Genomic DNA, 27,981 nt, shown 5'->3' with positions numbered 1-27,981 from the left:
GCATGTCAACCTGTTAATATTGGTGGGTTCAGCCAAATTTATTTTAACCCCTTAACGACCTTGGACATATGAGTACGTCCAAGGTCGCATGTCCCTCTTTGGAGCGGGCTCCGGCGATGACCCCGCATCTTTCCAGGGACATGACAGTTGATCTGATCAGCTGCCATTTGCCCCTAACAACCGTGGGTGGAATCGCCCGATCTATCAATGTATAAAACAAATTAATCCGATCGGTAAACGACGTAATGAGAAAAAAAAATCAAAACTCCAGAATTACATTTTTTTGGTCGCTGCAACATTGCAATAAAATGCAATAATAGACAATCAAAAGATCGTATCTACCCCAAAATGGTATCAATAAAAACGTCAGCTCGGCGTGCAAAAAGTAAGCCCTCACCTGGCTCCAGATCCCAAAAAATGGAGACGCTTCAGGTCTCGGAAAATCGAGACTTTTGTTTTGCAAACTTTGGATTTTTTTTTCACCACTTAGACAAAAAAGAACCTATACATGTTTGATATCTACAAACTTGTAATGACCTGGAGGATCATAATGGCAGGTTAGTATTAGCATTTACTGAACATGGTAAAAAAACAAAAAACAATTGTGGAATTGCACTTTTTTTTTGAAATTTCACCGCACTTTGAATTTTTTTTCCCATTTTCCACTACACAATATGGTAAAATCAATGGTGTCGTTCAAAAGTACAACTTGTCCCGCAAAAAAACAAGCCCTCACATGGCCATATTGACCGAAAAATAAAAAAAGTTATGGCTCTGGTAAGAAGGGGGAGCAAAAAAACGAAAACGCAAAAAAGGAAAAACCAAGGTAATGAAGGGGTTAATATTTATGGGGGCCATGTAAATCATGATATCACTGCCACATCTCATCTAATGATTGCCAATAAGGTCACGTTCTGATCCAAAACCTACCAATAACTTAACACACCCATCACAGAAAAATCCAACCATTCTGAATTTCAGGGCGCGAATCAGAAGTTGCTCATGATTTTACTTTCATAAAGTTTTTTGTTAATCATGTGCAACTTATAACTTTCACGCAACTTTGTTTGCGATTTGGTGATTTTTTTACAGCTGTAAAATAGTGACCCAAAAGCAAGTTGACAACAAATCACAGAAATGTTTTTGGTTGCGCGACTTATCTGACAATTGCTGTTGTGTGACCAGAGTGTCTGTGTAGCTCAGACTAAAGCAATGATCTAATTTGGTGCTCAGTTATAGCTATTACTTTTCCTGAAATAATGTTTGAAAAGTGGTGTCAATCTGCCCTAGATAAACTGTGAATACACAATATTTACAAAAGCGAATATCACTGAAAGGAAATGTTATTGTTCACATTTAGAAACTAAACATTTAAACAGACGTAATAATTCTCAGTTAACAATTGTAGAAAACACAAGGTGCGGACTTCTATTTTTTATATTGAATAATAGTTTAATGCTCGTAAACACAACCTGGTAGTAGAAGAAGCTAGAAGCAAACACGGAACGCGCGTTGGGGTAACCTCCCCTCACCAGTACCAGGTTGTATTTACCAGCATTGAACTATTATTCTTGCATTACATTTTTATTTACTGGGTATTTAGTGTATTTATTACCAATTATATGATCCTGTTGATAATCATGGGCGTCTCTTATCACTGATTATTATTTATTTCCTGTGGCAACCACTACTGGTGGATTTGTTTGCCATTTGGACTGTATATTTAAATTCTGCATTTTTATTCATATAAAAGGTTTTTACCTACTGATTTATTTTCATCATGATTAATATATGCAGTTCCAATGCCTTCCCATCCTATTGGACCGTTGCTCTAACAGTTTCTATATGATTCTACATGTGATCTTTTTGGAATTGGCGCTCTAAACTTTACTAAGATTGTATTGTATATGTTTACTTTGCACTTGACACTTTATATCCACTAAAGGGCTTTATCCCATATATGTGCCATTCTGTAGACAGTATATTTCATTGGACTGTTATATTTATTTTCTATGCTCTCTGGAGTGGTGTGGCAATTTTTCTCACTTTTCCTTGATAATTTTTTTAATGATTTTATGAATAACTATTTTGTCAATAAAGATTTATTATACTTATGTGAGGTCGCATATGCTTCCATTGTTATTTTTGAGTATTATATCGATTTGGAAGTTCGTACACTATTCGACCGTTTTTTTTCTTGGGAACTTCACATCAACAGAGCAGCTCTTCCTCTTCCGGGCTACTTTTTCGACGGGGCGTGACTACCAATATTTTGCTTATTAACACCCAGCTTTTTGCAGTTAGGCAGCGGGGATCTGCCTGTCAATCAGCATTGCATAGGCAGTCACACCCCATCTACAGAGCAGAGCAGAAGCCCCACCGGAAACCCCAGAGTAGCCGACAGGAGTGATCTGCGACTGCTTCGTGCTGACAGAGATATGTGCTGAGTAGAACAGTCAAGTAGTTAGCAGCTACCTGCTTGATAGTTCTTAGGCCCAAAATAAAAAAATAAAATTGTCCTGAACAATCCCTTTAAGTGAATTACTACTATATTGGGTAAAGTAGTGCATGAAGACTGCTGCAACTTAGCACCTGCGGAGGGAGCACCCTCTAAACTAAGCGACCTTGGGTCTGCCCCACATCTCCTTCTAGGCAGAAAACCACAGCAAAAGAGGTCAGTCCAACACACAGTACAGCGCCATGTGCACAGACTATAAAAGCTCACCTTCCACGTCGACTCAATGGGCCAAAAGAAAAGTAAAACCCTTTATGGGTCAACTGATCAAGACTGTTGTTTCCTTTGCCAGTCTTTCCTTTTTCTTTGGTCAGTCTTGGAGTAAGAAGTCCACATTTAATAGGAGATGCATTGGTGCATTGGAGCTGCCATGCACCAGATTCACAAATCTAGTAAATTTCTGCAATAACTTACTGTACTTTCTGGCGTCAATATATCAGACCTCAAGTGGCAACGCTTCTTCCGCTAAATCCTGCACACTTTATAGAAAAGTGGCAAAACTGGCATAAAAACACAAAAGATAAAAGACGTAAAATGTTGACATGACTGAGGGTGTCTTCACGTTTGCTGGTCAAATCAGGGCTTGCGTCCAGACTCCCCCACAAAATAGGATTTGCACGTATGTGCCGACAGGGCCATAGACTATAACCGTTCCGGCAGATTGAACGTACGCTCTATCGTGCATCATTTTCCTGCATGTACGCCTACTGGAGATGGACACCCAGACGTAGCAGACTGCATCTGGGTGTCGGCCTGTAGTAGGTGTATACACCGAAAAATGATGCATGACCAAGCGCACGTTTGCTCTTCTGGCACCATTATAGTCTATGGCCCCGTCAGTGCATACGTCCAAATCCCATTTTGCGGGAGATGGTTCGGATGCAAGTCCTGATGGGACTAGCAAACGTGAAGCGGGGGTGCAAAAATTTGCATCTTTCATATGCCATATTTTTAAAAATTAGCCTGCGGTGTCAAAGAGTACCAGGGAGAATAAATGGAGCAGTGGTGCATGCATGACCAAAGCTTCGTTCCAATGCAGCGTTTTAGAACCCCGTTGTAGGGATCAATGCAGGTCCCATAACCAAAGTTATGACATACTGTTTGGATAGTTCACTGTAAAAAAAAAAATTTGTGTGGTCCTTGTCTTTTTCTACAATTGTAGCACTATCATAGCTGAGGGTCTGCTACACTCTATCCACTTCCTCTCTGAAGAGACAATTTGCACTCTATCCACTGAAACATTGGTGCAAATCAACACAGAAAGGAAGACATTTGTCCTGCTATTGAGTTTAGCTCAGAGACAATTTTATTAGAATAGCTGCACTGTAATAAATCCTCAGCTATATCTAGTGGCGCAGCATAGGATGGGCACAAAATGTAAAAAAAAAAAGAAAGTAGAGGTGGTGTAGCTGGCACTGAAGATCCAGTCAAGTACACATGTCCCACACTTCTGGCCAGGTTCCCTGGATCTCTGAGTCAGCACCATTTTAACCATTATCAGCGCAAAAATGCGAATGCAATTGGATCTTGTGGTACAGGAGGAAATCATAGGCCCCCTGCCCCACTACTCCGTCCTGTAAGCATCAGACTGTTGTAGAGCTACAAGATGTCAAGGTCTCGATGCAGGTGGCGTAATGACCTCACCACATGTGCCGGCCCGCTCTGGGCGAAGGGGAGAAGAGAGCCTGGCCGCATTATTTTATTGTGGTAGGTGAGACAAAGGTAGCATTACTACATTTGGAGGGGGCAATATTACTTTTTAAAGGGGCACTAAGGGGGAGTAACAATATTTTAAAAATGTGACATTTAGGGGTCATTGTTTGTTTTAAGGGGGCACTCAAGAGTAGAGATGAGCTAAAAGTTTGGGGTTTGTACCAGACATTTAGTGTCCGGTGCTAATCTCCTTACATGGACTTCTCCCGGAAGTCCTTTTTAATGTTCGGCGTTCCTGGGGAATCCGAAGACGAGAGAGAGAGAGATTTTTTCCAGATCCAAAGTTCGGGCCTCCATTGTTTTCAATGGGGTTCAGGTTCTTGTTCAGGCTCGGGTACAATTCTGGCACCCAAACCGAACTTTGGACTAAAGTTCGGGTCAGGTAGCAGAACCTGAACTTCCACAGATCCACTCAGCCGTACTCAAGAGTCATTATTACAGTGTTTGGGGGAGCAGTAGAAATATATTTAGCTCACCCTACAATTACATAGATAAAAGGAGATTCATAGGAATTCTGGCATGAAAAACCCTTTGGTCAGGGTGTGGTGCAGGGAGCATGGAAAACACACCGGACTGGCTTTCAGGTCAAAATGGATAAAGAGGTCCATTAGCACAAAACTCCACCACCAGGAAAAGAAAAATTAAAATATAACTTTTACTGTGAATGATAAAAACATGATAAAGAGACACTAAAAGTTAGAAAAAGATTAGCATCCATAAGCTGACGCGTTTCGGGTTGAAATAACCCTTATTAATAGCTAGGGGGAGCAATACTTGCTTTGCCCCAGGGCGCACTGGCAACCAATACTACGCCAACTGACTCTAGCTATAGAGAAGGTTTCAAATTAAATCACAGCAAGCAGAGATTAAAAACAATAGTGAAGAACTAGGTGCATGTATATTAGTAGGTAAGCTTCACTTTTATAAATGTATAAAATTCTTTAATTTATTGCCCATGAATATAAAGTAATGGCTGATCCCAGGCAGCAGAAAGCAGCAGACACTCACTGGAGTAAACTTGTCGATTTCCCCCCTGCAGAAATCTGAAGCTGAAGAACTGTCAGTGAGAGGCTGGATATGTCCTGGCGTTCCTCTGCAACCTGAGCGGTGCCAAATAATTTTACAAATGCTTAGCATGATAACACGGAGAGATCACTTTTCCAGCAATAAGGAAATGGAGACACTGGGGAAACATAGACACGCTGCTATCAATCATGCATTGGCTTCCATTAGTCTGAAGCAGAGCTGCTCAACATTTTATAGCTGAGAACTTGAGTGATAGTAAATCCAACCGTAGATACAAAGATAAAGCCCTAAACAGATATTTCTGTCTCCATTATCTGAACACTTGTGCTTCTATGAGATTAGCAATTTATTTGAGAGGAAAAGCAGCTCTCCTGTTCACAGGCTGTGTCTGGTACAAATGCTGCAATACCATGCACAGCCAATGGAGAGGAGTGGCGCTGTTCCTGAGGTAGAGTTTTCTCTAGTCTCATTAAATATGGTGTTGAAAGACAAAGGAAACGTCTGTAGGTTGCTTCATCCTAGGCAAAAACTGATTTTTGTGCCACTCCAGTGCAAAGTATTTCCAGATTTGGAGTTGAGTGATCCAAGTAATGACCTGCCTTCCATTGACAATACAAGTGCACCATGTAAACTGAATCTGAAGTCAAGACAGTAGGCTTCTTTATTAATATTAAAATATTATTATTACCCCTGCAATTGGCGCCAGCTGCCCTACCTGCAGTAATGCTCCTGTCCTTAGCAATATCAGAATAGGCTCCTCTGCTCCACTAACTTCCCCATCTTTCTGTGTGTTTAACTCTAGTGGCCAAAATATGTGTCTCCCTTCTATTTTACATGGCCACCTGCTCTTCCCCCAAAACTGACAGTGGAACACAATAGAAAAGCTAAAGATATTGGGACAAGGAATTAACTCAATGCCAAGTGCTCCTCCAAGAACCAGGTAAAAAAAATAATAACTGGTGCTTGTAGGAAGCAGTCAGAAAAGCTAAAGATCTTGGGACAAGGAATTAACTCAATGCCAAGTTGTCCTCCAAGAACCAGGTAAAAATGAATAACTGGTGCTAGTAGGAAGCAGTCAGAAAAGCTAAAGATCTTGGGACAAGGTTTTAACTCAATGCCAAGTGGTCCTCTAAGAACCAGGTAAAAAATTAATAACTGGTGCTTGTAGGAAGCAGTCATTTTTAGCCTCATGTCCAGTTCTGGGTAAGAAGGTAGAAAGGGAGGTAGTTAAAGGAAAATTATGTTAATGTATTTAAACAACATACCCATAATGAATTAACTTGGTCTAAAGTGAAAAATAATAATGACGCCCAAATCGAATCATTTTCCGTTTCAGACCTGGGCATGACACAAAGTGCAAAAGTCACAAAGGCAGAATGCAAGCATCACATATCAATCCGTCAGTATGCTCGTCAGGAGCAAGAGAAATGGGTTACTTAATGCCACCCATAACTGGAATTGCTTTTCGTCATCACTTTAAGAAGATTTTGGAGAGGAAACATCAGACTCGATCCATTTGTCGTTGGCAATGATCCATATTTACTGATTGAAGAAGTCAACCATTTATAAAAGAACTCCCAGTCATCATAGCACAAGGTCCGACACAGCTGTATCCATAAAGAATCGTCATCTCACAAGTCTATGAACTCTTCTACGTGGGCCTAGAGATCTTTTCAGGAAAGGAATACTTTATTGTTCTAAAATATGATAAAATACCATACCGACCTCTCTGGGCTGCCGTCTTTCATCAGTCCTACATAACAATGCTGCTTTTGTGTATGATCACAATCCTCACATTAGTGGAAATGACATGTGTGCTAACAGTTGATGCAATAAAGCAAACACATTTCTTCCAAATACCTCCGTGCACAGGACGCTGCTCCTCGTCACGCTCCATTTACAGATACATGCTGCCATGTAAAACGTCAGAGGTAGAGCCTCTCTGATACATTATGGTTCTTAAAGGACACCTGTCACTTGCCATAAACATGGATATTTTGTTTTATACCTGGTGTAAATGCCGCTGTTCTCCTGAATCCGGCACTGTTTTTCTTTTGTTCCTGCGCCTCTCCATACCTGAGATATGGCTTCCTTTTTCCTGTATAGAAATTGAATCTTTTTTGCCAAGTGGGTGTGGTCCTCAAATGTTCTCTATGGATGTTTTCTTCAGGACCACACCTGTTTGGCTGAAAAGACTAGATTCATATACCGGGAAAAGTTGGCCATATCTCTGGAATGGAGAGGAGCAGAAAGAAAAAATAAACAATGTTGGATTAAGGAGAACCAGGTAAAAATAATACATATTTATGCAAATGACACGTTTTCTTAAAAGTGGTTGCATCGAGACTTTACCAATGATGGCTTATCCAAAGGATTTGAAAATAATGTCTAATTTGTGCAGGTCTGACGTTTGGGATGATTAGAACATTAAGGGGTTGCAGCACTTCATTATTTAAAGAGGCGCAGCAACTATGTACAAGAGCGCGTGAAGAAAGTGTGGCGCTCACCCCGACGCGCGTTTCGGTGGGTACCTTCATCAGGGGCTGATCAATCAATAGAAGGTGGATGTGCAGTACCCTGCCGTAGCCACCACAAGTAGATGGAGCATCTCGGTGAGTACTTCTGACCGACCGACACCAATAACAGCTGATCCGCTGGGGTGCCGCGTGTCGGACCCCGGCAATTCAGACATTGATGACCTATCCTAAGGATAGGCCATCAATGTAAAAGTAGTGGACAATCTCTTTAAGTCTATAGGGTCTGAAGATCTGTTGGTCTGAAGACACAGGGCTGAAGACATAGGTACCAAGTCCTAAGTCCAACTTCATTAATCCAAAAATATTAGTACACTATAGGTAGGTTCACACAAACGTATAAAAAAAATTTCATCTAAAAAAAATGGGACAATTTTTTTCTCACTTGTCATCCGTGTGCAATCTGTATTTTACAGCAGCAGCTATTAATCATTTACAGGACCATTTACAGTTTCCTATGTTCCAGGATTGCAATGTATCAGTAAAAATCGGACGCTATACTGTGGCTCCGTACGGCATCCGATTTTTTTGCGCACCTATAGATCTGAAATGGTCTCATCTGATTCATGGAAGAAACTAATTAATGCTGACATTTTTTTATTTGTGTTTTTTTTTGGACATTGAAAAAAATCGGTCATGTGCACTGTCCCAGTGTTGTCTGTTTTTTTTCACTGACAGCACTCGGGCCAAAAATACTGTTGTGTGCCCAAGCCCTTAGGGGGACATTCTGACCTGGGTACAAATGCTATTTGGTTGTCAAGCCCATAGGTGAGGTGCACTGGGGCCCACTGTGACATTCGCTCTTGGGCCCAAATGTACTTTATATTAGGTCTGGTCTCAAGTCATTAACTTCCCAAAGCAGTGAAACCATAAAGGGTTTGTACAGGATTAGATAAACATAGCTTGTTTAATCCCAAAACAGCACCACCCAAGACCTTGGACTAGGTCTGGTATTGCAGCTCTGCTTGATCTAAGTGAATGGGGATCTTCAACAGCACCAAATACAAACTGCACACAAGTATGGCATTGTTACTGTTTTTCTACTTTTAAAGAACTCCTTTAAAAATTTAGTCCCAAAACATTTGCATTAGAAATCCCACGACATGGATACAATGGCTCTCAGGGTCCCTACAAATTATACATAGCAAAGATTGGACCCGGTCAGTGAAAAAAATCGCTCATCTACACTGTCCCATTGAATAATACTGGCGAAAAAAATGGACATCACTTGGATCGAAAATACGGTAGTGTGAACAAGTCCTAATTCATAGACTATGCCCCGGAATAACGAGGACCAGCCATGAGCGGAGGCGGGAGACAAAGAGGTAAATTGTCTTTTTTATTATTATTTTAATTTCAGAAATGTTTAAAGCACCACTCCAGAATTTTCTATTACACTGTTGGAATGGTGCTTTAAATATAAGTCCCCTAACCCTTGTCTCAAACTCACCTGCCACTGCCTTCATTGTTTTCTAGTGCCGCTCCTGCTCCCGTCAGTCTCCGGTGAAAAGTGACCTGCCGGCTGCTCCAGTGTGTCATGGAGCGGCGCAGAGGTCACTTTTCAATACAAGTCCATGAGAACCTCATTCTGGCTCTAATAGATTTGCATTGAGAACTTGTGATGTAACTTCTGACTTCCGGGCAGTCAGAAGCTGCACTCACAAGATGGCGCCACAGGATCAGAGCGGTGCTGAAAAACGGGAAAGACGCCAGAAGGTGAATGTATGACCGAGGGCAGGGGACTTACATCTAAAGCGCCACTCCAGTGCTGAAAAAAAAAACCCTCTGGAGTGGAGTGGCGCTTTAATTCACAGATGTCTCCTTTATTATAACTTATTAATTAGAACCAACCTGTCCCCTGAGTGAATATTGACTCATTTATTTATTTTACTCACTTACATAGCGCCATTAATTCTACAGCCCTTTACAGACATTATTGGCACTGTCCCCATTGGGGCACACAATCTAGATTCCCTATCAGTTTGTCTTTGGGAGGGAACCCACACAAACACAGGGAGAACATACAAACTCCTTGCAGATATCCTTGGTGGGATTTGAACCCAGAACCCGAACACTGCAGAGCAACAGTGCTAACCACTGTGCCACCCTCTGCCCTATATATAGTACAGTGCTAACCACTTAGCCACCATGCTGCTCTATACGTAGCACAGTACTGACCTCTGAGCCACCGTGTGCCCTATATATAGTACAGTGCTAACCACTGAGCCACTGTCTGCCCTATATATAGTACAGTGCTATCCACTTAGCCACTGTGCTGCCCTATACATATTATAGTGCTGACCACAGAGCCACCGTGCTGCCCTATGCATAGTACAGTGCTAACCACTGAGCCACCGTGCTGCCCTATCTGCCCCATTATGCACTATGAGGGGGCTTGGAACTAGAGCATATAGTGGTGTTTCTCACTAAATTAGAATATCATCAAAACTTTTATTTATTTCAGTTCTTCAATACAAAAATTGAAACTCATTATATTATATTATATATAGTCATTACAAACAGAGTGATCTATTTCAAGTGTTTATTTCTGTTAATGTTGATGATTATGGCTTACAGTCAATGAAAACATTATCTCAGTAAATTAGAATAATTAACAAAAAACACCTGCAAAGGCTTCCTACGCATTTAAAAAGGTCCCTTAGTCTGTTTCAGTAGGCTCCACAACCATGGGGAAGACTGCTGACTTGACAGATGTCCACAAGGCAGTCATTGACACTCTCCACAAGGAGAGTAAGCCACAAAATGTCATTGCTAAAGAAGCTGGCTGTTTACAGAGTGCTGTGGAAAGTTGAGTGGAAGGAAAAAGTGTGGTAGGAAAAGATGAACAAGCAACCGGGATAACTGCAGCCTTGAAAGGATTGTTAAGAAAAGGCTATTCAAAAATTTGGGGGAGATTCACAAGGAGTGGACTGCTGCTGGAGTCATTGCTTCAAGAGCCACCACACACAGACGTATCCAGGACATGGGCTACAAGTGTCGCATTCCTTGTGTCAAGCCACTCATGACCAGTAGACAACGCCAGAAGCGTCTTACCTGGGCCAAGGAGAAAAATACCTGGACCCCAAGGTGTTGTTTTCAGATGAAAGTAAATTTTGCATTTCATTTGAAAATCAAGGTCCCAAAGTCTGGAGGAAGAGTGGAGAGGCCACAATCCAAGCTGCTGGAGGTCTAGTGTGAAGTTTCCACAATCAGTGATGGTTTGGGGAGCCATGTCATCTGCTGGTGTAGGTCCACTGTGTTTTATCAAGACCAAAGTCAGCGCAGCCGTCTACCAGGAGATTTTAGAGCACTTCATGCTTCCCTCTGCCGACAAGATTTTTGGAGATGGAAATGTCATTCTCCAGCAGGACTTGGCACCTGTCCACGCTGCCAAAAGTACCAATACCTGGTTTACACACAACAGTATCACTGTGCTTGATTGGCCAGCAAACTCGCCTGACCTTAACCCCATAGAGAATCTATAGGGTATTGTCAAGAGGAAGATGAGGCACCAGACCCAACAATGCAGACGAGCTGAAGGCTGCTATCAAAGCAACCTGGGCTTCCATAACACCTCAGCAATGATACAGGCTGATCGCCTCCATGCCACATTGCCGCATTGATGCAGTAATTGATGCAAAAGGAGCCCCGACCAAGTATTGAGGGCATTTACTGAACATACATTTCAGTAGGCCAACATTTCGGATTTTAAAATCATTTTTCAAGCTGTTGTTATAAAGTATTCTAATTTACTGAGATAATGACTTTTGTGTTTTCATTGGCTGTAAGCCATAATCATCAACATTAACAGAAATAAACACGTGAAATAGATCCCTCTGTTTGTAATGACTCTATATAATATATGAGTTTCACTTTTTGTATTGAAGAACTGAAATAAATTATTTTTTGGATGATATTCTAATTTTGTCAGAAGCACCTGTATGTCTGGAGCAATCTGTGCAGTAGCGATTGCCTAATATAATGTTATTTATGGAATGGCTCCCATTCATAGTAGGACAAATCCGAAAATAGAGCAGCCGAAAATATACATTCAGACGACAGACTGTAGTAAATTGCTGATGTGCATACACCCTGCAAGCTACAGTCCCCGCGCAACAGGCACCGCCACCGCCAATAATAACGGGACACTGAGGAATTGTTATTTAGGCAGTTGTCTTTTTATATTAGTGCAATTCTATTGACCTCACACAGATCCATTAATATGAAGTCACCATTCCCAGATATTTAGTGCACAGGTTGTAACATGTAGTGACGTATGGAAAGTATGAGAGACGGACAGCGCCGGATAATCTGCACTTGTACAGATTAAAGGAGACCTGGATAATAATGTCATAACATACACAATGTAAGAAGTGAGAGTGGAGCAGCGGTGACAGGCGCTCGCTACTTATACTCCATTGTACAATGCTACATTATCCTATTATTATACTGGGAAGACTGGAACACAAGGGGAGAATCATGAAAACTGTCTGGGAAGCAAAACAGTCTTTGTTGCCCCTAGCAACCAATCACAGCGCAGCTTTTAATTTTTAAACTGATCAGGAAAGATGAAAGCCGAGTTCCAATTGGTTGCTATGGGCAACATAGTTTTTATAAATGAGGCCCAGCTTCTTTCAGTGATGTAGGTGATAAATACATACTATAGGTTTTAAAGAGAGTACACAGGCGAATAGAGACATAGGACCGGGTTTACCGGCCACGTCAGTGATCTGTGGCTGATGGACCGGAGCCCTGAGAGCTGCCTCCTACCTCCTGGCATCTGCGGCTTTTCCTATGGTGCCACACTTTCGTTCCGGGGTGATGCACATGTGGCATCACACCAGGCCGGCCAATAAAAAGAAGAGCTGCAGATGCAGGGTAGTAGGAGACAGAAAAATAAGGAAGTTAGGAACGAAGGGGAGGAAAAAGGGCGCTAAGGGGTTAATATAGAAGACCTAAATATATTTAGGGGGTCTGGTAAAGGAGCACATACACCGTACGGTACAAAAGTTCTACGCAGGTGTGGAAAAAATGCTGCAAAGTAAAAATGCTTTTAAAAAAATAGAAATTTTAATAGTTTATCAATTAACGAAATGCAAAGTGAATGAACAAAATCAAATCAATAGTGTGACCACCCTATGAATATATCAGTTCTACAAGGTACACTTGTCACTCGCACACAGTTTTTAAAGGGTCTCAACAGGGAGGTTGTTCCAAACATTTTGGAGAACTAACCCCAGATCTTCTGTGGATGAGGCTCACATCCTTCTGATTATTCATGGAATTCCAGAAAGACTGGATGATCTTGTGATCACATAATCAATTCCCGGCCTCCTTGTTCTTCCTTATGCTAAAGATAGTTCTTAATGACATTGGCTTTATTTTTGCGGTCGTTGTCCGGCTGCAGAATACATTTGGAGCCAATCAGACGCCTCCCTGATGTTACTGCATTATAGATAAGTATCTGCCTATATTGCTCAGTATTGCGGACACTATTAATTCTGACCAAATTCCCAACTCCAATACTGAAATACAGCCCCAAACTTGCAAGGACCCTCCATTGTGCTTCACTCTTCCTGCAGACCCTCATTATTGTACCGCTCTCGAGCCCTTCAGAGAACAAACTTGCTTCTGTTACAGTCAAATATTTCACATTTTGACTCATCAGTCCAGAGCACCTGCTGCCCTTTTTCTACACCCCCATTTCCTATGTTTTTGTGCACAGTTGAGTCACTTGTTTGGCCTTGCTTACATGTGGAAGGTATGGTTATAGACTATAATTTTTTTCAAGAAGGCCACTTTTGACCAGACTTCTCCAAACAGTAGATGGATGTAGCTGGGTCCACCTGGTTGTCTCCAGTTCTGAGCTGATGGCACTGCTGGACATCTTTCAATTTCGCAAGGGAGTAATCATGATGTGTCTTTCAACTGCTGCACTAAGTTTCCTTAACCAACCACTGCATCTACGGTCCTCAACATTGCCCATTTCTTGGAGTTTCTTCAAAAGATCTTTAACAGCCAATCTTGAGACCCCAGTATGCTTTGAAATCTTTGCTTGGGAGAAACCTTACTGATGCAGTATAACTGCTTTGTGTCCTGCTGCTGTGCTGAGACAGCCATGGTATTTGACCTGTGACTTGAAACTGTCTTCAACAACCTCACTTTTGTAGCAAAGTTTGACTGTTCCTCACCCAGTATAAGACTCCAACACAGCTGTTTCTGTTTCTGGAAATCACTGTGTTTCAACCTACATATGAAAATGATCATTATCAGCTGTCTTGTATAATTGGTTACTCATGTTCCAAACCCTAATTCTTCAAAATCCCTGACTTTGTGCAAGTATACCTAAAAGAATTGATGCCGCTTTGAACGCAAAGTGCGGTCACCAAATATTGATGTGATTTAGATTTACTTTGCATTTTGTTAATTGATAAAAATAAACTATTAACACTTCTATTATTTTTTTTGCAACTTTTTTTTGCCTATGCCATTTTTGCTAGGATCCAGGTAAACCTGATGAAGGACATCCTGATGAAGGGCTTTCCCAAATTGACATCTATGATTATGTAGCTGCCATTTCTGAATGCAGTGTCGCTGACATTACTATTTAGTATTATGTCTGGCACAGTATCGTATATTCCAACCAATCGGATATCTTTTTTTAACTACCCGATCCAAAGAAGAAATATAACAGCTGCTCTGCAATTGGTTTGTATAAAGAAGTCTTGACCAGTTTTTAGTCCCGAGGCCCCCAGTGTGTAGTATTCTCATTACACAGAGTCAATTAAGCTTAGCTGACCATAAATCTGACATCTGCTGCTGATATTTACTCCAGGCTCTAACGTAATACAACAGCGCTGTAAACCACAATGGTTTATATATAAATGTTACAGTACCCCCAGCTATGTGCTTGCTCTGCAGCTGACATATTAACCACAAGAGTGAAGGTTAAGTGATTATTATAGTCAAATGCACCATAAACGAGCAGACAGGCCGCACATTGTAACGTACAGATCAGGTCCCACGTTGCAATGGTGTTAATAAAAGCAATAATCTGCAGAAGTGGGACTTTAAATATGCACAAGAGGCCTGATGAATGCAAACAAGGGCGAGCCCTTACCTTCTTACTGACTGAAGCCATGCAGGACATGATGTGCTATAAAAAGCTCCAAATTCTCATGGATATAGAGAGTAAAGTGCTATATATACACAGTGGGAGATAACTGGAACGTACACACGTGCGGAAGGGATATGCTGTCATTGGTGCAAGGCACCCTGCAGATGGTGACGATTGGGGTTCACTTACATTCTGAGTTCTAATTAAAAAAAAACAGACACATCAACCTGAATCAGGACAATAAATGCGCACTCAGATCTATATAATAAAAAGTTATACATAGCGCATGATTCCTCATTGAATTTGCTGCTTTTTTTCTTGAGTGATTTTTTTTTGCTGTTTTTTCCAGCCTAATTTATTACCTGTTTAGTTCCTTTTTTAAGCTCTTTGCTACGTTTATTTTTTGAGCATCAATGTTGGCAAGGTTAACCAATTCAAAATGTTTTTCGCCCAATTCATCATTTGCGGCAGTTTAAAAAGTCGCAATTTTTTTTAAACAAATTTCCTCCACTTGAGTATTTGTTGCAGTTATTGTGATTTTTTTTGCACAGTTGAGGACTTTATGGCTATGTGCCCATGATGAGTTTTTGATGCTGCGTATTTTGGCTGCATCAAAAACGCAACGTCTTAGGAGATGTTCACGTGTTGCATTTTTGCTGCATTTTTTAATGCAAATTAAAAGCTGCGTTTTACAGTAACAGCAAAGGATATGAGATTTCAGAAATCTCATGCACACACATTGTTTTTTTTCCTGAGTGAATTGTAAAACTGCTGCGTTTTTGAAAACTGCAGCATGTCCCTTCTTTCAGAGTTTTTGCAGCATTTTTTCACCCATAGAAAGCAATGAGTAAGTGCAAAAAAGCAGCAAAAATGCAGGTATCAGGTTTTGCTGCGTTTTTGGTACAGAAAACTCAGGAACAACAGGCACTAAACTGTATCTGCATGAAAAACGCAGCTTTTTTTTAAGCAGCTTCTTCACTGCCAAGAAAGCAGATTTTGCCTGCAGAAAAAAACGCAGCAAAAAAGCAATGTGTGAACACAGTTCTAGCCAAGTGGATGGGATTTATAAAAGATGTTCCTGATTCATTAACAGACACTCACCTCTTAATGAATCAAGTGCATCTGACTAGTGGTGTGCGCCTCCATGTGCATCGCCACAAATCTTACTCCAGTCATCCCCTGTTAATTCATGACAATTTGTGACGACACGCTGATTTTGGATTTCGTGGCAGAAACTGGTGTAAAAGCGACAAAAGTCACAATATTTTTGCACAACTGGTGAAAACTCTTTGATGAATCATGGCCTATGTGTGCCAAGTTTTTCTACATGTAAAAAATGTTTATATTCACTGTTAGCAAGCAGAGACTTCAGGAAACCCCGACAAATTATATTTGTAATGTTGCTTGAACATGCCATTTCTGTTTTGCATAGGTGTCAGTGTTTGTCATTTCGTGGTAAAATATGGTGTAGTCTTTACTTGTTGCATATATTATGCTATGATAGCGATTAGAGATGAGCGAACTCAAACCTAAAAGTTTGGCGTTTGTACCGGACAGTTACTGTATGGTGCTAAACACCGGACACGGACGTTCCTCGGATGACTGTTGCAATATTCGGAGTTCTGGGGAGAGAGAGAATGAATTTTCCGACTCAAAAGTCCAGGTCCCCATTGTTTTCAATGGGGTACGAGTTCTGGTTCAAGTTCGGGTACAGTTTTGGTACCCGAACCGAACTTTGGAATAAAGATTGGGTTGGGTACCAGAACCCGAACTTCCACAGGTCCGCTCATCCCTAATAGTGATACCATTAAAGGGGTGTTCTCATCTAGGAAAGTAAGGGTATATTGCTAGGTTATGCCATCACTTTATGACCGATAGGGGTCCCAATTATTTTGAGAGCTGCAGGGTTGGTTTAGTACACCTGTCCTATTCAGTCTTTCCCTGCAGAGCGGAGTTCCCATCCATTTGTTGTGCATGGAACTGCAGTCAACCCCATCTACAGTGGTGTAACTTGAAGCTAATGAGCCCTAATGTGAAAGCTCCAACGTGGCCCCCAATTACTGCAAGTATTTAATAGTATTGGTCTTTTTATATAGTCCAAAGGGACTTTTTGGACCCCCTAGGCTCCAGACCCCGGGTGCGGTTGCAACCCCAGCACCTTTTGTATTAACGCCCCTGCCCATCTACTCTTATGGTGCTGAGCTGTAGTTACCCTGCACAGCGAGGGGATGGGAGCTGCACTGTGTAGGGATAGACTTTGAAGGGGTTGCAGCTCTTTTGTTCTATTAGTGGGGTCTCAGACGCTGGGTCACATTAATCAAAAAATAGATAGCATATATAGTAACAGTAATATTCCACCACTTTATGAGAATGGAATACCCTTTAAGAACTCTACATTATTGTCCTGTGTGACACCTAGCTTAGACCCCATTCAGACGTCCGTTTCTCAGGTACGAGTCCTATCCATGGTTTTCACGGATAACACTTGTACTCGTGATAGTCTATGGGGCCATTCACGTCTGTGATTTTTCATGGACCGAGTAGTCTGCAGAAACCTGTCCGATTTTGATCCAAGGGTCGTATCAGAATCAGCAGTGTAAGTCTATGGGTTTGTTAAAAAAATTGCAAGTCTGCAAGCAAAAACTGGATTTTTCCTATCCCTGGTGAATGCTAATTGGAGCTGTCTATTTGCATTGTGCATCATATATCATGCAAGTTATGGCGGTTATATTGCTCACATACATGGTGGCTACTGTAAGTCCTGACAGTGGAGAGGTCTATGAAATGAAATAATTCAGCATTATCTAGGATTCTTTATTTAATTTTATTACAAATGTTTAAGTTAAAGTTTATTTAAGTTCATTTAAAAATCCCCATACGTTTGCCTATAGGTCTTTTACAAAGGGACGTATAGGGAGAGCCATGGGGATGTCACTATCTGGCTCCCTAGAGACCCCCTTCATTGTAGGGGCTGGCTGTCATCCCTACTGACTGCTTATAGTATGTATGTGAATTTGTGTGAAATCTATTCACACTGTACATGTGCATGTATATAAGTATATGTTTGCAGGCATGTACCTATGTTTGCATGTATGTATATATGTATGTAAATGTGTGGGGAAAAGTTGTTAAAGGGGCTTTGTCAGCAGTTTTTTTTCATTTAAGCTGAGAGCAGCATAATATACATCCTGATTCCAGGGATGTGTCACTTACTAGGCTGTGTGTTGTAGTTTAAATACAATCAGTGTTTTATCACCAGGAGATTATCACTGCAGGAATAGGTGTCACATGCAAGCTAGTCCAGCTAATCTGTGTGACTCCGCCCCACCACTGATTGGCAGCTTTCAGCTTATGCACAGTGTACACAAGAAGCCAATAAGTGTTGTGGGTGGGGTTATACACAGCTCAGAATTCTGACTACTGCTACATCTACAGCAGAGGAAACAGAGATTCTATCTAAACTACAGTCAGCAGCCCAGTAAGTGACACATCGCTGGAATCAGGGTCTCAGCCTCAGCTGGACCGCAGAGTGAAGGCAAAAGGGCCAACAAGTGCTAAGCATCTCTGAGAACTCCTTCAAGATTGTTGGAAGACCATTTCCGGTGACTACCTCTTGAAGCTCATCAAGAGAATGCCAAGAGTGTGCAAAGCAGTCATCAAAGCAAAAGGTGGCTACTTTGAAGAACCTAGAATATAAGACATATTTTCAGTTGTTTCACACTTTTTTGTTAAGTATATAATTCCACATGTGTTAATTCATAGTTTTGATGCCTTCAGTGTGAATGTACAATTTTCATAGTCATGAAAATACAGAAAAATCTTTAAATGAGGTGTGTCCAAACTTTTGGTCTGTACTGTAAATATATAAAGTAATAATAATAACGATAATAATAATAATACATATTAGTGACCAATAACATCACCTAAAGCCCAAATGATACATCACATTGTCTATAATGCTACCTCCAGATGGGGCAAGGACAACCAAGCACAGTATCCCAAAGTTAGAAACCACAAATATTGTGCAGGGCTCGGCTGACAGTCACCACCTCCGTCCTGTTGGAATTGTGACGACAGCAGCTTTCATGACATATGTGATAGATTAGCAGCCTGTCATGCTCCGTCAGCCTTACAAATATCACAACTCCAGACTACAACCTCAATGAATATCATTCAAACACTGCCTTTTCCATAATGCAACCAATCAGCAACTAAAAAGACCTAAATAGTAGCAAGGTATAGTAATCTAAGGATTAAGGTTTCTCCTTGCGGAGAGTGGCATGCCAGGTCTGGCATGCCAGTATGAGAAGACTTAGAGTGACATGCCAGGTCTGGCATGCCAGTATGAGGAGACTTAGAGTGACATACCAGGTCTGGCATGCCAGTATGCAGAGAGTTAGAGTGACATGCTAGGTCTGGCATGCCAGTATGAGTAGACTTAGAGTGACATGCCAAGTCTGGCATGCCAGTAGGAGGAGTCTTAGAGTGACATGCCAGGTCTGGCATGCCAGTATGAGGAGACTTAGAGTGACATGCCAGGTCTGGCATGCCAGTATGAGAAGACTTAGAGTGACATGCCAGATCTGGCATGCCAGTATGAGGAGACTTAGAGTGACATGCCAGGTCTGGCATGCCAGTATGAAGAGACTTAAAAGCCAAGTCCTCTTCCTCTCTGAAGAGATAATCTGCATATTCAATATATAGTAAAAAAGACATTGCTGAATGATTTGTTTTTTATATTATTTAACCACACTTCTTCCAAATAGACTGAATAATCAGGGATAATAATGTAAAGTACTTCGCACAGGCTTAAAAATTTTGCTCAAGGGTGCACATACCATAGAGGCAGGAGCTAGAGGGCCCCGTCGAGTCAAAAGTCTGAAACCACCCAAATTTCTAAGAAATGCTCCAGTGGGGTTCATACGTTAAATTGATGCACATTTGGATTTGGATATAGTAAATGCAAGTGATTGGGGTTTTCTAAAAAAAAACGTGAATTGATTTTTTGGATATGAGGAAAATCTTTAATTCACATGATGCCTAATATATCACAGAAGTTCACAGGGGATCTCATACAACATGTATGAAGATTAACTGAAGTTTTGGGAGTTTTCTGAAACTTTTTGGACAGTTCATTATTTCTAATTTCCAAAAGAATAAAAATCAATAAAATAAAAAAATAAATAAATATATATATGTAAAAAAAAAAAAATGATATATATATATATATATATATATATATATATATATACAAAAGTCAAGTTTCTTCAACTTGATAAAATGTTAACACATCTCAAAAAATTATACTAATAACAATGTACTAAAAAAATATCTAGAACTAAGAAATGATAAAACCCCAAATTGACAAGTTATGCAATAATTTGCTATATTCAACAGTATAACAACATCCAATAACATAAATGAGCTGCAAGATATCATTTTCTAAGAAGCTAATAAAAAACATACATTAATGTGGCAATTAGCTAAAATAATTATTACATTTAAACATATGTCTACAATTGTAAAATTGCACAACTGTTTATGTTTTTTTTTTATATTTTAAATTAAACAATTGAAATGAAAATATATTTATAGTGGATAAAATAAGCCACAATATATTCTAGTTTATTATTATATATTCTTTAAAAAAAAAATATATATATTCTAAATAATTCCTGCCGCTCTACATAAACTATTTTTTATCCAATAAGTCATGGGCCCCAGTTATCTTATCCTATGCCTTTTTGCTGTATATATTATTTTTGCCCAGAAAATATACAGCTGAGCATTGACCTTTCTTCTAACATGAAAATCACTGGCAGTTTTGGCAGCGTTAATCCGAGGCGATTTGCTTCATTGATATTACTGCAATCACGCTGTTTATAATAATGGAGATTTTCAACATTTTCACTGGGATTTAATAAGTATCTGTTTAGCTGACACCACAATTTGACGTCCAGAACTTTTTTTTTTTATCTGCAATAAAAAGTAACCTCTTGCTAAACTGAACAATGCAGAGTAAACTTTCATCCAAGAAACACTAATTAAAGGTGATTTGCAAGCGACTTGATTATTTATAGGACCACCTCTAGATTAGTAATGAGGTCAAACTGCGAGAATAACTGGATGTAAGTAATTAATAATTTTAGTGATTTTTTATTTATTTTTTATTTTTTACATGCTGAACTGCCTTAGGCTACGTTCCCACGTTGAGCTTTTGGAGAGTTTTTGATGTTGCAGATTTTCTGCACCATTTCGGCACCCATTAAGCAAAATAGGTTACTTGCATTTTTTTAAAAAATATGTAGCGTAAAAAACTCACCAAAAGCTCATTGTGGGAACATAGCCTTAAAGTTAAGCTATAATATATATATATATATATATATATATATATATATATATATATATACACATATATTTACATGCATATATATTATATATGTGTATATATATATAATATGTATATTTGAAAAATATATATATATTTATTTGTATATATATATAGAAATAACATGTATATTATATATATTTATATATATATTTATTTGTATATATATATACCGAAATGACATGCATATTATATATATTTATATATATATTTATTTGTATGTATATATATAAATAATATGTATATAATATATATATATTTATTTATTTGTATATATATTTATAAATATAAGGGTGTAACATTAAAGAAAAAGGTATATAAATAAAATTAAATGTAAAATACAAAATGTATATAAAAAAAAACACACAAAGCAAAAATAAGATAAAAATGTAATTAAATGTTTTGTCCTTTAATATTTCTCCTTCTGGAGGTTAAGAGATACCTAGTTGAATAGGTGGTTGTCATATAGGTTTTGTACTATTTTTTGCAATCTTTTTGGTATATAGAAATGCAAATGTATAAATAAGTGGGAAGGAATATATTTTTGAAAAAAAAAAATAATCTAAAAATAAAATTATATAATGTATATATAATATATAAAATCTATTCTAGAAAAAAAAAAAAATGAATTATTTTTATGTCACCCTTTTTTATTTTAATAAAATATCCATGCTAACCTCAGAGGTCACCACAGGCTCTAAACAATTCTAAATGTAGATTGGAGCAAGAATATTTTCGGTGACCCAGTATTATGGGTGAATCTCAAGTTTAGCTCCATGAAATGTATATTTCGGATCAGATTACTTTATCAGCAATACACAACAGACAGACTTCACTTGCAATTGAGCAAAGCTCCCTGAGGATAGACAAGTGACCTACACAACAAGCCCTGCAGAAAATGTCTCCCATATCTTTTGTATTATGTTACATCTATGGCAGCAGATTTGCACATTTCACGCACAATTTCTATAGGGATCTTTATTGTCATCTCACATAAATAAAAGTTTCTAAATCGCCCATAGGAAGATCACCTTGGGTGAAAGTAAAAATCCAAGCATGCCTTGCAAGCGTTTAACTGACAAGTTATTCTAGAACTCATGATTCTCACTAATATGCTATATTGCTAGATAAAAAAGGCATTTTAATGCTTTATCTGTAGAAAAAAAAAAATAAATGGATAGTGGACATCTCCCCATTGTTACCACTAGGGGTCATTTACTTTACCTCCAGATCATTTGGAAGCCTTTACCTTGAGCCACAAACAACAATTTAGTGCTGAATTATTGCATACAATGATCCTGCACTGTTTCCCTCATCTATGATGACAGCAGCTACTTCCATGTCACTCTTCATACTCAACTTAATAACCAGAGATTTCACTTTTTCCCATCTGGATTAACCTGATAATGTGTCTCTCAGTCATTACTGGGCATTTACTTTGCAAAAAAAAAAGACCTGAATGGAGTTACAAATCCAGTTTGCAAGAGTAAAACCAAGGAGCAGCTCCAGCAACTACTATGGAGGAATGTCCTGAAACAGCACCAAGAAAACTTACAGAACTTGTGTAGAAGTATGCAAAAGTGACTATGCAAAAAGTCTTTGTATATGTCTATGCTTTGTAAAGATGTAGCAGAGCTGAAATTGTCATTTGTCACTCATTGGGAAACATTAAAGTCTAACCCTTGAAAGCTCAGATGTAACCAGAGTGATCTCAGCTCCCCCTGTTTGTAACAGTTCTCATCTTGTAGAACTGATCATTAATACTGGTGCTTAAAAGTTAAGGAAATCAATCAAAGAAGTTGTACAAAACTTTTTTATATTAAAAAAGTGCCCCCCCCCCAAAAAAAGAAATAATAATAATAACATACTCACATCATACCCCATCAATTTACAGCACTACTGAATGGCTCAGTATGTGTTCTGTTTAGTTTTAATATTCCCAAGGTCACATTTTTAATATACAAACATCTACTGGAAACCCCTTTCACTTCTTTACTCTGCAGACTAATTTTATTGCAAGTTCTATTATCTTAGCCCCATGTGCACCAATGCCAATAAGCACCACATATCTCTACTTCCTAAATGAACCCTTGTCACTATGAGATTGGAGGTGGAGGGGGGGGGGGTGTTGCAAAAAATATCTGTGATTGTCCCATTCATCTAAGATTTGCAAATAAAATCCATCCAGGTGCTGCAGAAACAACCCCATTTACATGTAAAGAAGTGATTTTCACTGCAATTTTTGCTAGAAATCCACCCCATGAGACATTTTACATAATGGGAATCCTCTGCTGATTTCAATGTGGATTCAGATGCAGATTTCCCTATTTAATAAAGTAGTTGATGTCCACAATTAACATGAATTATATTATCCTCCCTATAGAATCCTTGCCGAAAAGTCTATAAACACAACCAAAAGACTTAATAGATTAATACAGTAACGCACAGACTTATGGTTTCATAATGCATAATTAGGATAACCTGCAGTCCTAAGCAAAACCAGGATGACCAGGAGTGGTGCCAGTGGCAAACTTAGCTATGCTACTGTATATGTGACCAACTCAGAGCTGTTACATCTAATGACAAATCCATATTACCTCTACTATCTATCTATCTATCTATCCATCTATCTATATATCTTATAACTTATCTATCTATTCTATTATCTATCTATTCATCTATTTATTATCTATCTCATATTTATCTATCTATCTTATAACTTATCTATTCTATTATCTATCCATCTATTAATCTATCTCTCCATCCATCTATTATCTATCTCACTATCTCTCTATCTATTATCTATCTATTTATCTATTAATCTATCTATCTATATATTTATTATCTATCTCTCTATCTATTATCTATCTATTATCTATCTATCTATCATCTAATCTGCTATTGCCTATTGCTATTTGCACAAACTCATTTATATGTTCACTTTTCCATTGCTAATTCTCCAAACTCCATTAACTTTCTACACTTACTAGTTGCTTATTATTGCACTTGGAAGAAATCTGCAATAATATTGGAAATTTATGCAGAATCAATTGTATCTATCCTTTCCCAATCAGTGCTTATATTATGTGAAAATAGGAATTGTCCTTTTTGACACCGAGATCCTTGTAGGATGATATTAGTATGGACCTGCTGAGCACTTCTGATAAAGCACCTGTTGTAGTGCTGGGTGTAAGGACAGAGGGGTGAAGAAACCTCAGTGCAATCTCAATCTAATATGTATAAGAAATTAGGATATGGGGAACTATCCTCATTGGATCCACTTTCAGGACAACCTAATAGAGGTTACCAGCACCCTGCAACTAAAAGAATGCCAGCAGAAGCAGCAGGCAGCAATGCCACCAGCAAGGACCAGGCTACTGCCATACATCGTGCAAAACAGGCCAGGCTGCTACTTTATATCTCATTGACTAAGAGCTCATTAAAGCCATCCACAATGCATTAGTAAGATATCTGCACATGAGAGATTGCGAGCTCTTCAGTCTAATGCGTAAAATGGATACAAACTAAACATATGCCTGTTTCAAGACTATGTATCCATTTCCGAATTAAATGAATGTTCTTCAGGCTAGGAAGATCTGCAGAAACCTCTAACCTTGAGATGCAATTGCCATAATAAGAAATAATTTGATTGCTAGCTCTGCAGCCTAGGATGTGCCACACATGCTGATTTGATGCGACCCAATTACATTTATTATTTATTTTATCAAAATGAACAGATTGCTAGCTCTGCTCCTCTGGAAGATCTGCAGAAATAGTCAGGGATCAGGATATTATTTACTTTGCTGCTATGAAAATAATAAATTGCATAGCAAAGATGTCAGTTGTAGAACTCTAAGTAGATTGCTAGCTCTTCAGCTCAGCAAGTTCTACTCCAAATTGGTTACAGCTGAGTATGTATTAAAAATTGCATTATTTCTGAACCCAAAGCAGGGTTGATTGCAAGCTCTGCTATCAAGACAGTTGTGCAGTAATGTTCTACCACTCAATTATTCCTACTGTATCCAAAGCTGCCAATTATATCTGATCATTGATCTGCAAAGTGTGACTCGATTGCAAGTTCTTCAGCCAAGTTATTCTGCAGAAGTGAGTGATACATGCTAGTAAATGATCAGGACCTATAGTACCCAATCTCCTCTGAGGATAGGCTCAGCAGGTGAGAGGTTGCTACCTGTACCTCTATTGTGGCACCTTATATACTCCATACAGTTGTCTTATGATAGATAACATCTTAAAGGAAGAGAAGAATATATAATACATCACTTACAGCCAGTTGCTAGCATTTGCAGAAAAAACTGCTAAAATCATCATCAACAAGGACCTCAAGAAGTATTCAGGGGTCATCCTGAGGAGCTGAGGTGGTTCCCAATATAAATGTGTAGAAATATAAAATATAAAGCAGGTTGTTGTAGGTCCTCAGTGGGCAAAGCTCAATATCCAAGAAGATCTGGAGTGACCCAGCCTACTTCCTTCACTGTCTCCTCTTTGGTAATGAATGTATCCAGGAGCAGATCAGGACAGGGGAAAGTTATGTGCCAGCTCTAATGTCCAGATGGGTGAAGCTGGCAGACAGCTGGGTATGGTGGTCCTGGTATGAGTGAGTGATCCTTCCTTAGGAGGGCACTGCAGGTGGCATCAGCACAGTGACCTCTAGATGGTGACAGCAGCCGGCTGTTACAGCACTGAGCACAGCATGGCACACTCCTGTAGCAGTGCCTTCTGCCTTGGTCAGGCGCAGACTGTCAGCTCAGCTGCAGGAGTCCCGGGATGGAGCAACTAGGAGAGGAGGAGAAATGGGCAGGTCCCGGCTGGTGATACCCAGGCGGGGTTACAAGGCTCAGACCCTCCTTGGGGAGTGACATGGGACGATATGTTCAGCTTGTTGTACAGGCTGGGTTCATTCATTGCACTGACAGCCTGCAGGAGAGGAGGAGGAGGATGGTCTGTGCGCTGCTGGATCAGACGCTTCCAGGCTGGTGCGCACTGGAGGCGCAGGAGCTGCAGCCAGATGATGAGGCACAAATCACTGCTCACTATTTATAGCCACTGATAATAATATTAATAATAATATTAAATATTGTAATAATAAATAATAATATTATTAAATATTGTAATAATAAATAATAATATAAAATATTGTAATAATAAATAATATTTTAATATAATAAAAATAACTGCCTCTTTTCCAAACATGAAGGCAAATATGTCTCTATACTATAATTTTTGGAAGCTACAGCTAGTGCCAGATTTTTTGCACTCTGGTGATATTAGTATTTATCAATTTTATCTCTCTCACCCATAAAGCTCTCCACAGTTCTGCACCATCCTACATCTCTTCAATGGTCGCAGTCTACCACCCTACCTGCGCCCTAATGACCTAAGACTAACATCCTCAATAATCTGAACCTCCCGTTCCCATCTCCGAGGTTTCTCGCGAGCTGCACCACTTCTCTGGAAAGCACTACCCAGGCCACTTCTCAATACTCAACAGTTTTAAAGCGAACCTGTCACCAGGCTTGACCGATATCAGATAAGCCCACCAACTTGCAGGCTTGATATACAGCAGTCTATAATGCTATATATCTGCCCCCAACCTGACCTGCAAGACAAGAAAAAAGCTTTTATTATACTCACCTTGGGGGGGGGGGGGCTGTCCGATGTGAGGCCCGTCGCTTGTCTTGGTCCGGTGCCTCCCTTCTTCTTGCGATGCCGTCCTCCTTCTTGCTTCGTATGGATGACCTGTCCTAAGTCATCCACAAGGGTCCCCGGAATTGCGCTCCTGCGCATGCGTACAGGGCAGAGCAAAGTACTGCAGTGCTCAGGCGCCAGGAACGCCCCCAGGTAAGTGTAATAAACGCTCTTTTTCTTTTCTTACAGGTTGGGTTGGGGACAGATAGACAGCATTATAGAATGCTGTATATGAGGCCTGAAAGGTGGTGGTCTTATCTCATATTGGTCACACCTGGTGACAGATTCGCTTTAAGCCCTAGAACGCATTTCTTTAGACAGGCCTATCGCCTCACCTCACTTATCTAACTATTTCCATTTTGCCCTTTCAACATTTTTCTCCGAATCTTCTATCAACCGTTTACCCACCCTCCATGCATTTAATACTGTACATATTAGCTGGCGACCGGTTCATACAGCGTTATTGGAACGCCCTTTTTATTACATTGATGGTTGGACCGTACAACACAAGCAATTGTTACCATCCACCTTTCGTGTCTCCCCTATTTCCTCATAGATTGTAGCTTGCGAGCAGGGCTCTCTCTCCTCCTGGTATCTGATTTATGTGTTATTCTGTAATGTCTTTATTATCTTGGCGCTATAGAAATAAAATTATTATTATCAACTGTTCCACCTTATATGATCTATAGTTCACAAATTGCATCGCAAATCACTGTTTGTCAGGATATATTGGGCGAATCAGTTAGGCAACACATTTGCTTTTGACGACTTTAGGAGAGTCATGGGTAGCAAATCGATTAAAAAAAAACAAATTTGCTAGGAATTACACAAAAAAAATTCAGATTTACCAGAATCCTATTTTTTTTTTTTGCAATTCAATTCATTTGACTTTTTTTAAAAATCAGTTAAAAGACAAACATTATACTCACCTGTCCCAGCATTGCAACACACCACCCGGTCCTTTGCTCCCTCCATCTAGCTC

The 27,981-nt window shown here is 39.6% G+C and overlaps 1 protein-coding gene across 1 annotated transcript in view; it reads right to left on the bottom strand.

Annotated features, from left to right (window-relative positions):
• Positions 1–26,082, bottom strand: part of WNT4 (Wnt family member 4) — a 78,578-nt gene extending 52,496 nt beyond the window's left edge. The window contains exon 1 of the mRNA XM_073656809.1: positions 25,579–26,082. Coding sequence (XP_073512910.1) covers positions 25,579–25,655 — 77 coding nt within the window. The 5' untranslated portion in view covers positions 25,656–26,082. The remainder of the gene's footprint in view (positions 1–25,578) is intronic.
• Positions 26,083–27,981: the final 1,899 nt, after the last annotated feature.

This window comes from Phyllobates terribilis, unplaced genomic scaffold (assembly GCF_046119375.1).
Source record: "Phyllobates terribilis strain yellow unplaced genomic scaffold, ASM4611937v1 Scaffold_12__6_contigs__length_324123572, whole genome shotgun sequence".
NCBI lineage: Eukaryota > Metazoa > Chordata > Amphibia > Anura > Dendrobatidae > Phyllobates > Phyllobates terribilis.
This window is presented reverse-complemented; position numbering and strand designations above follow the sequence as displayed.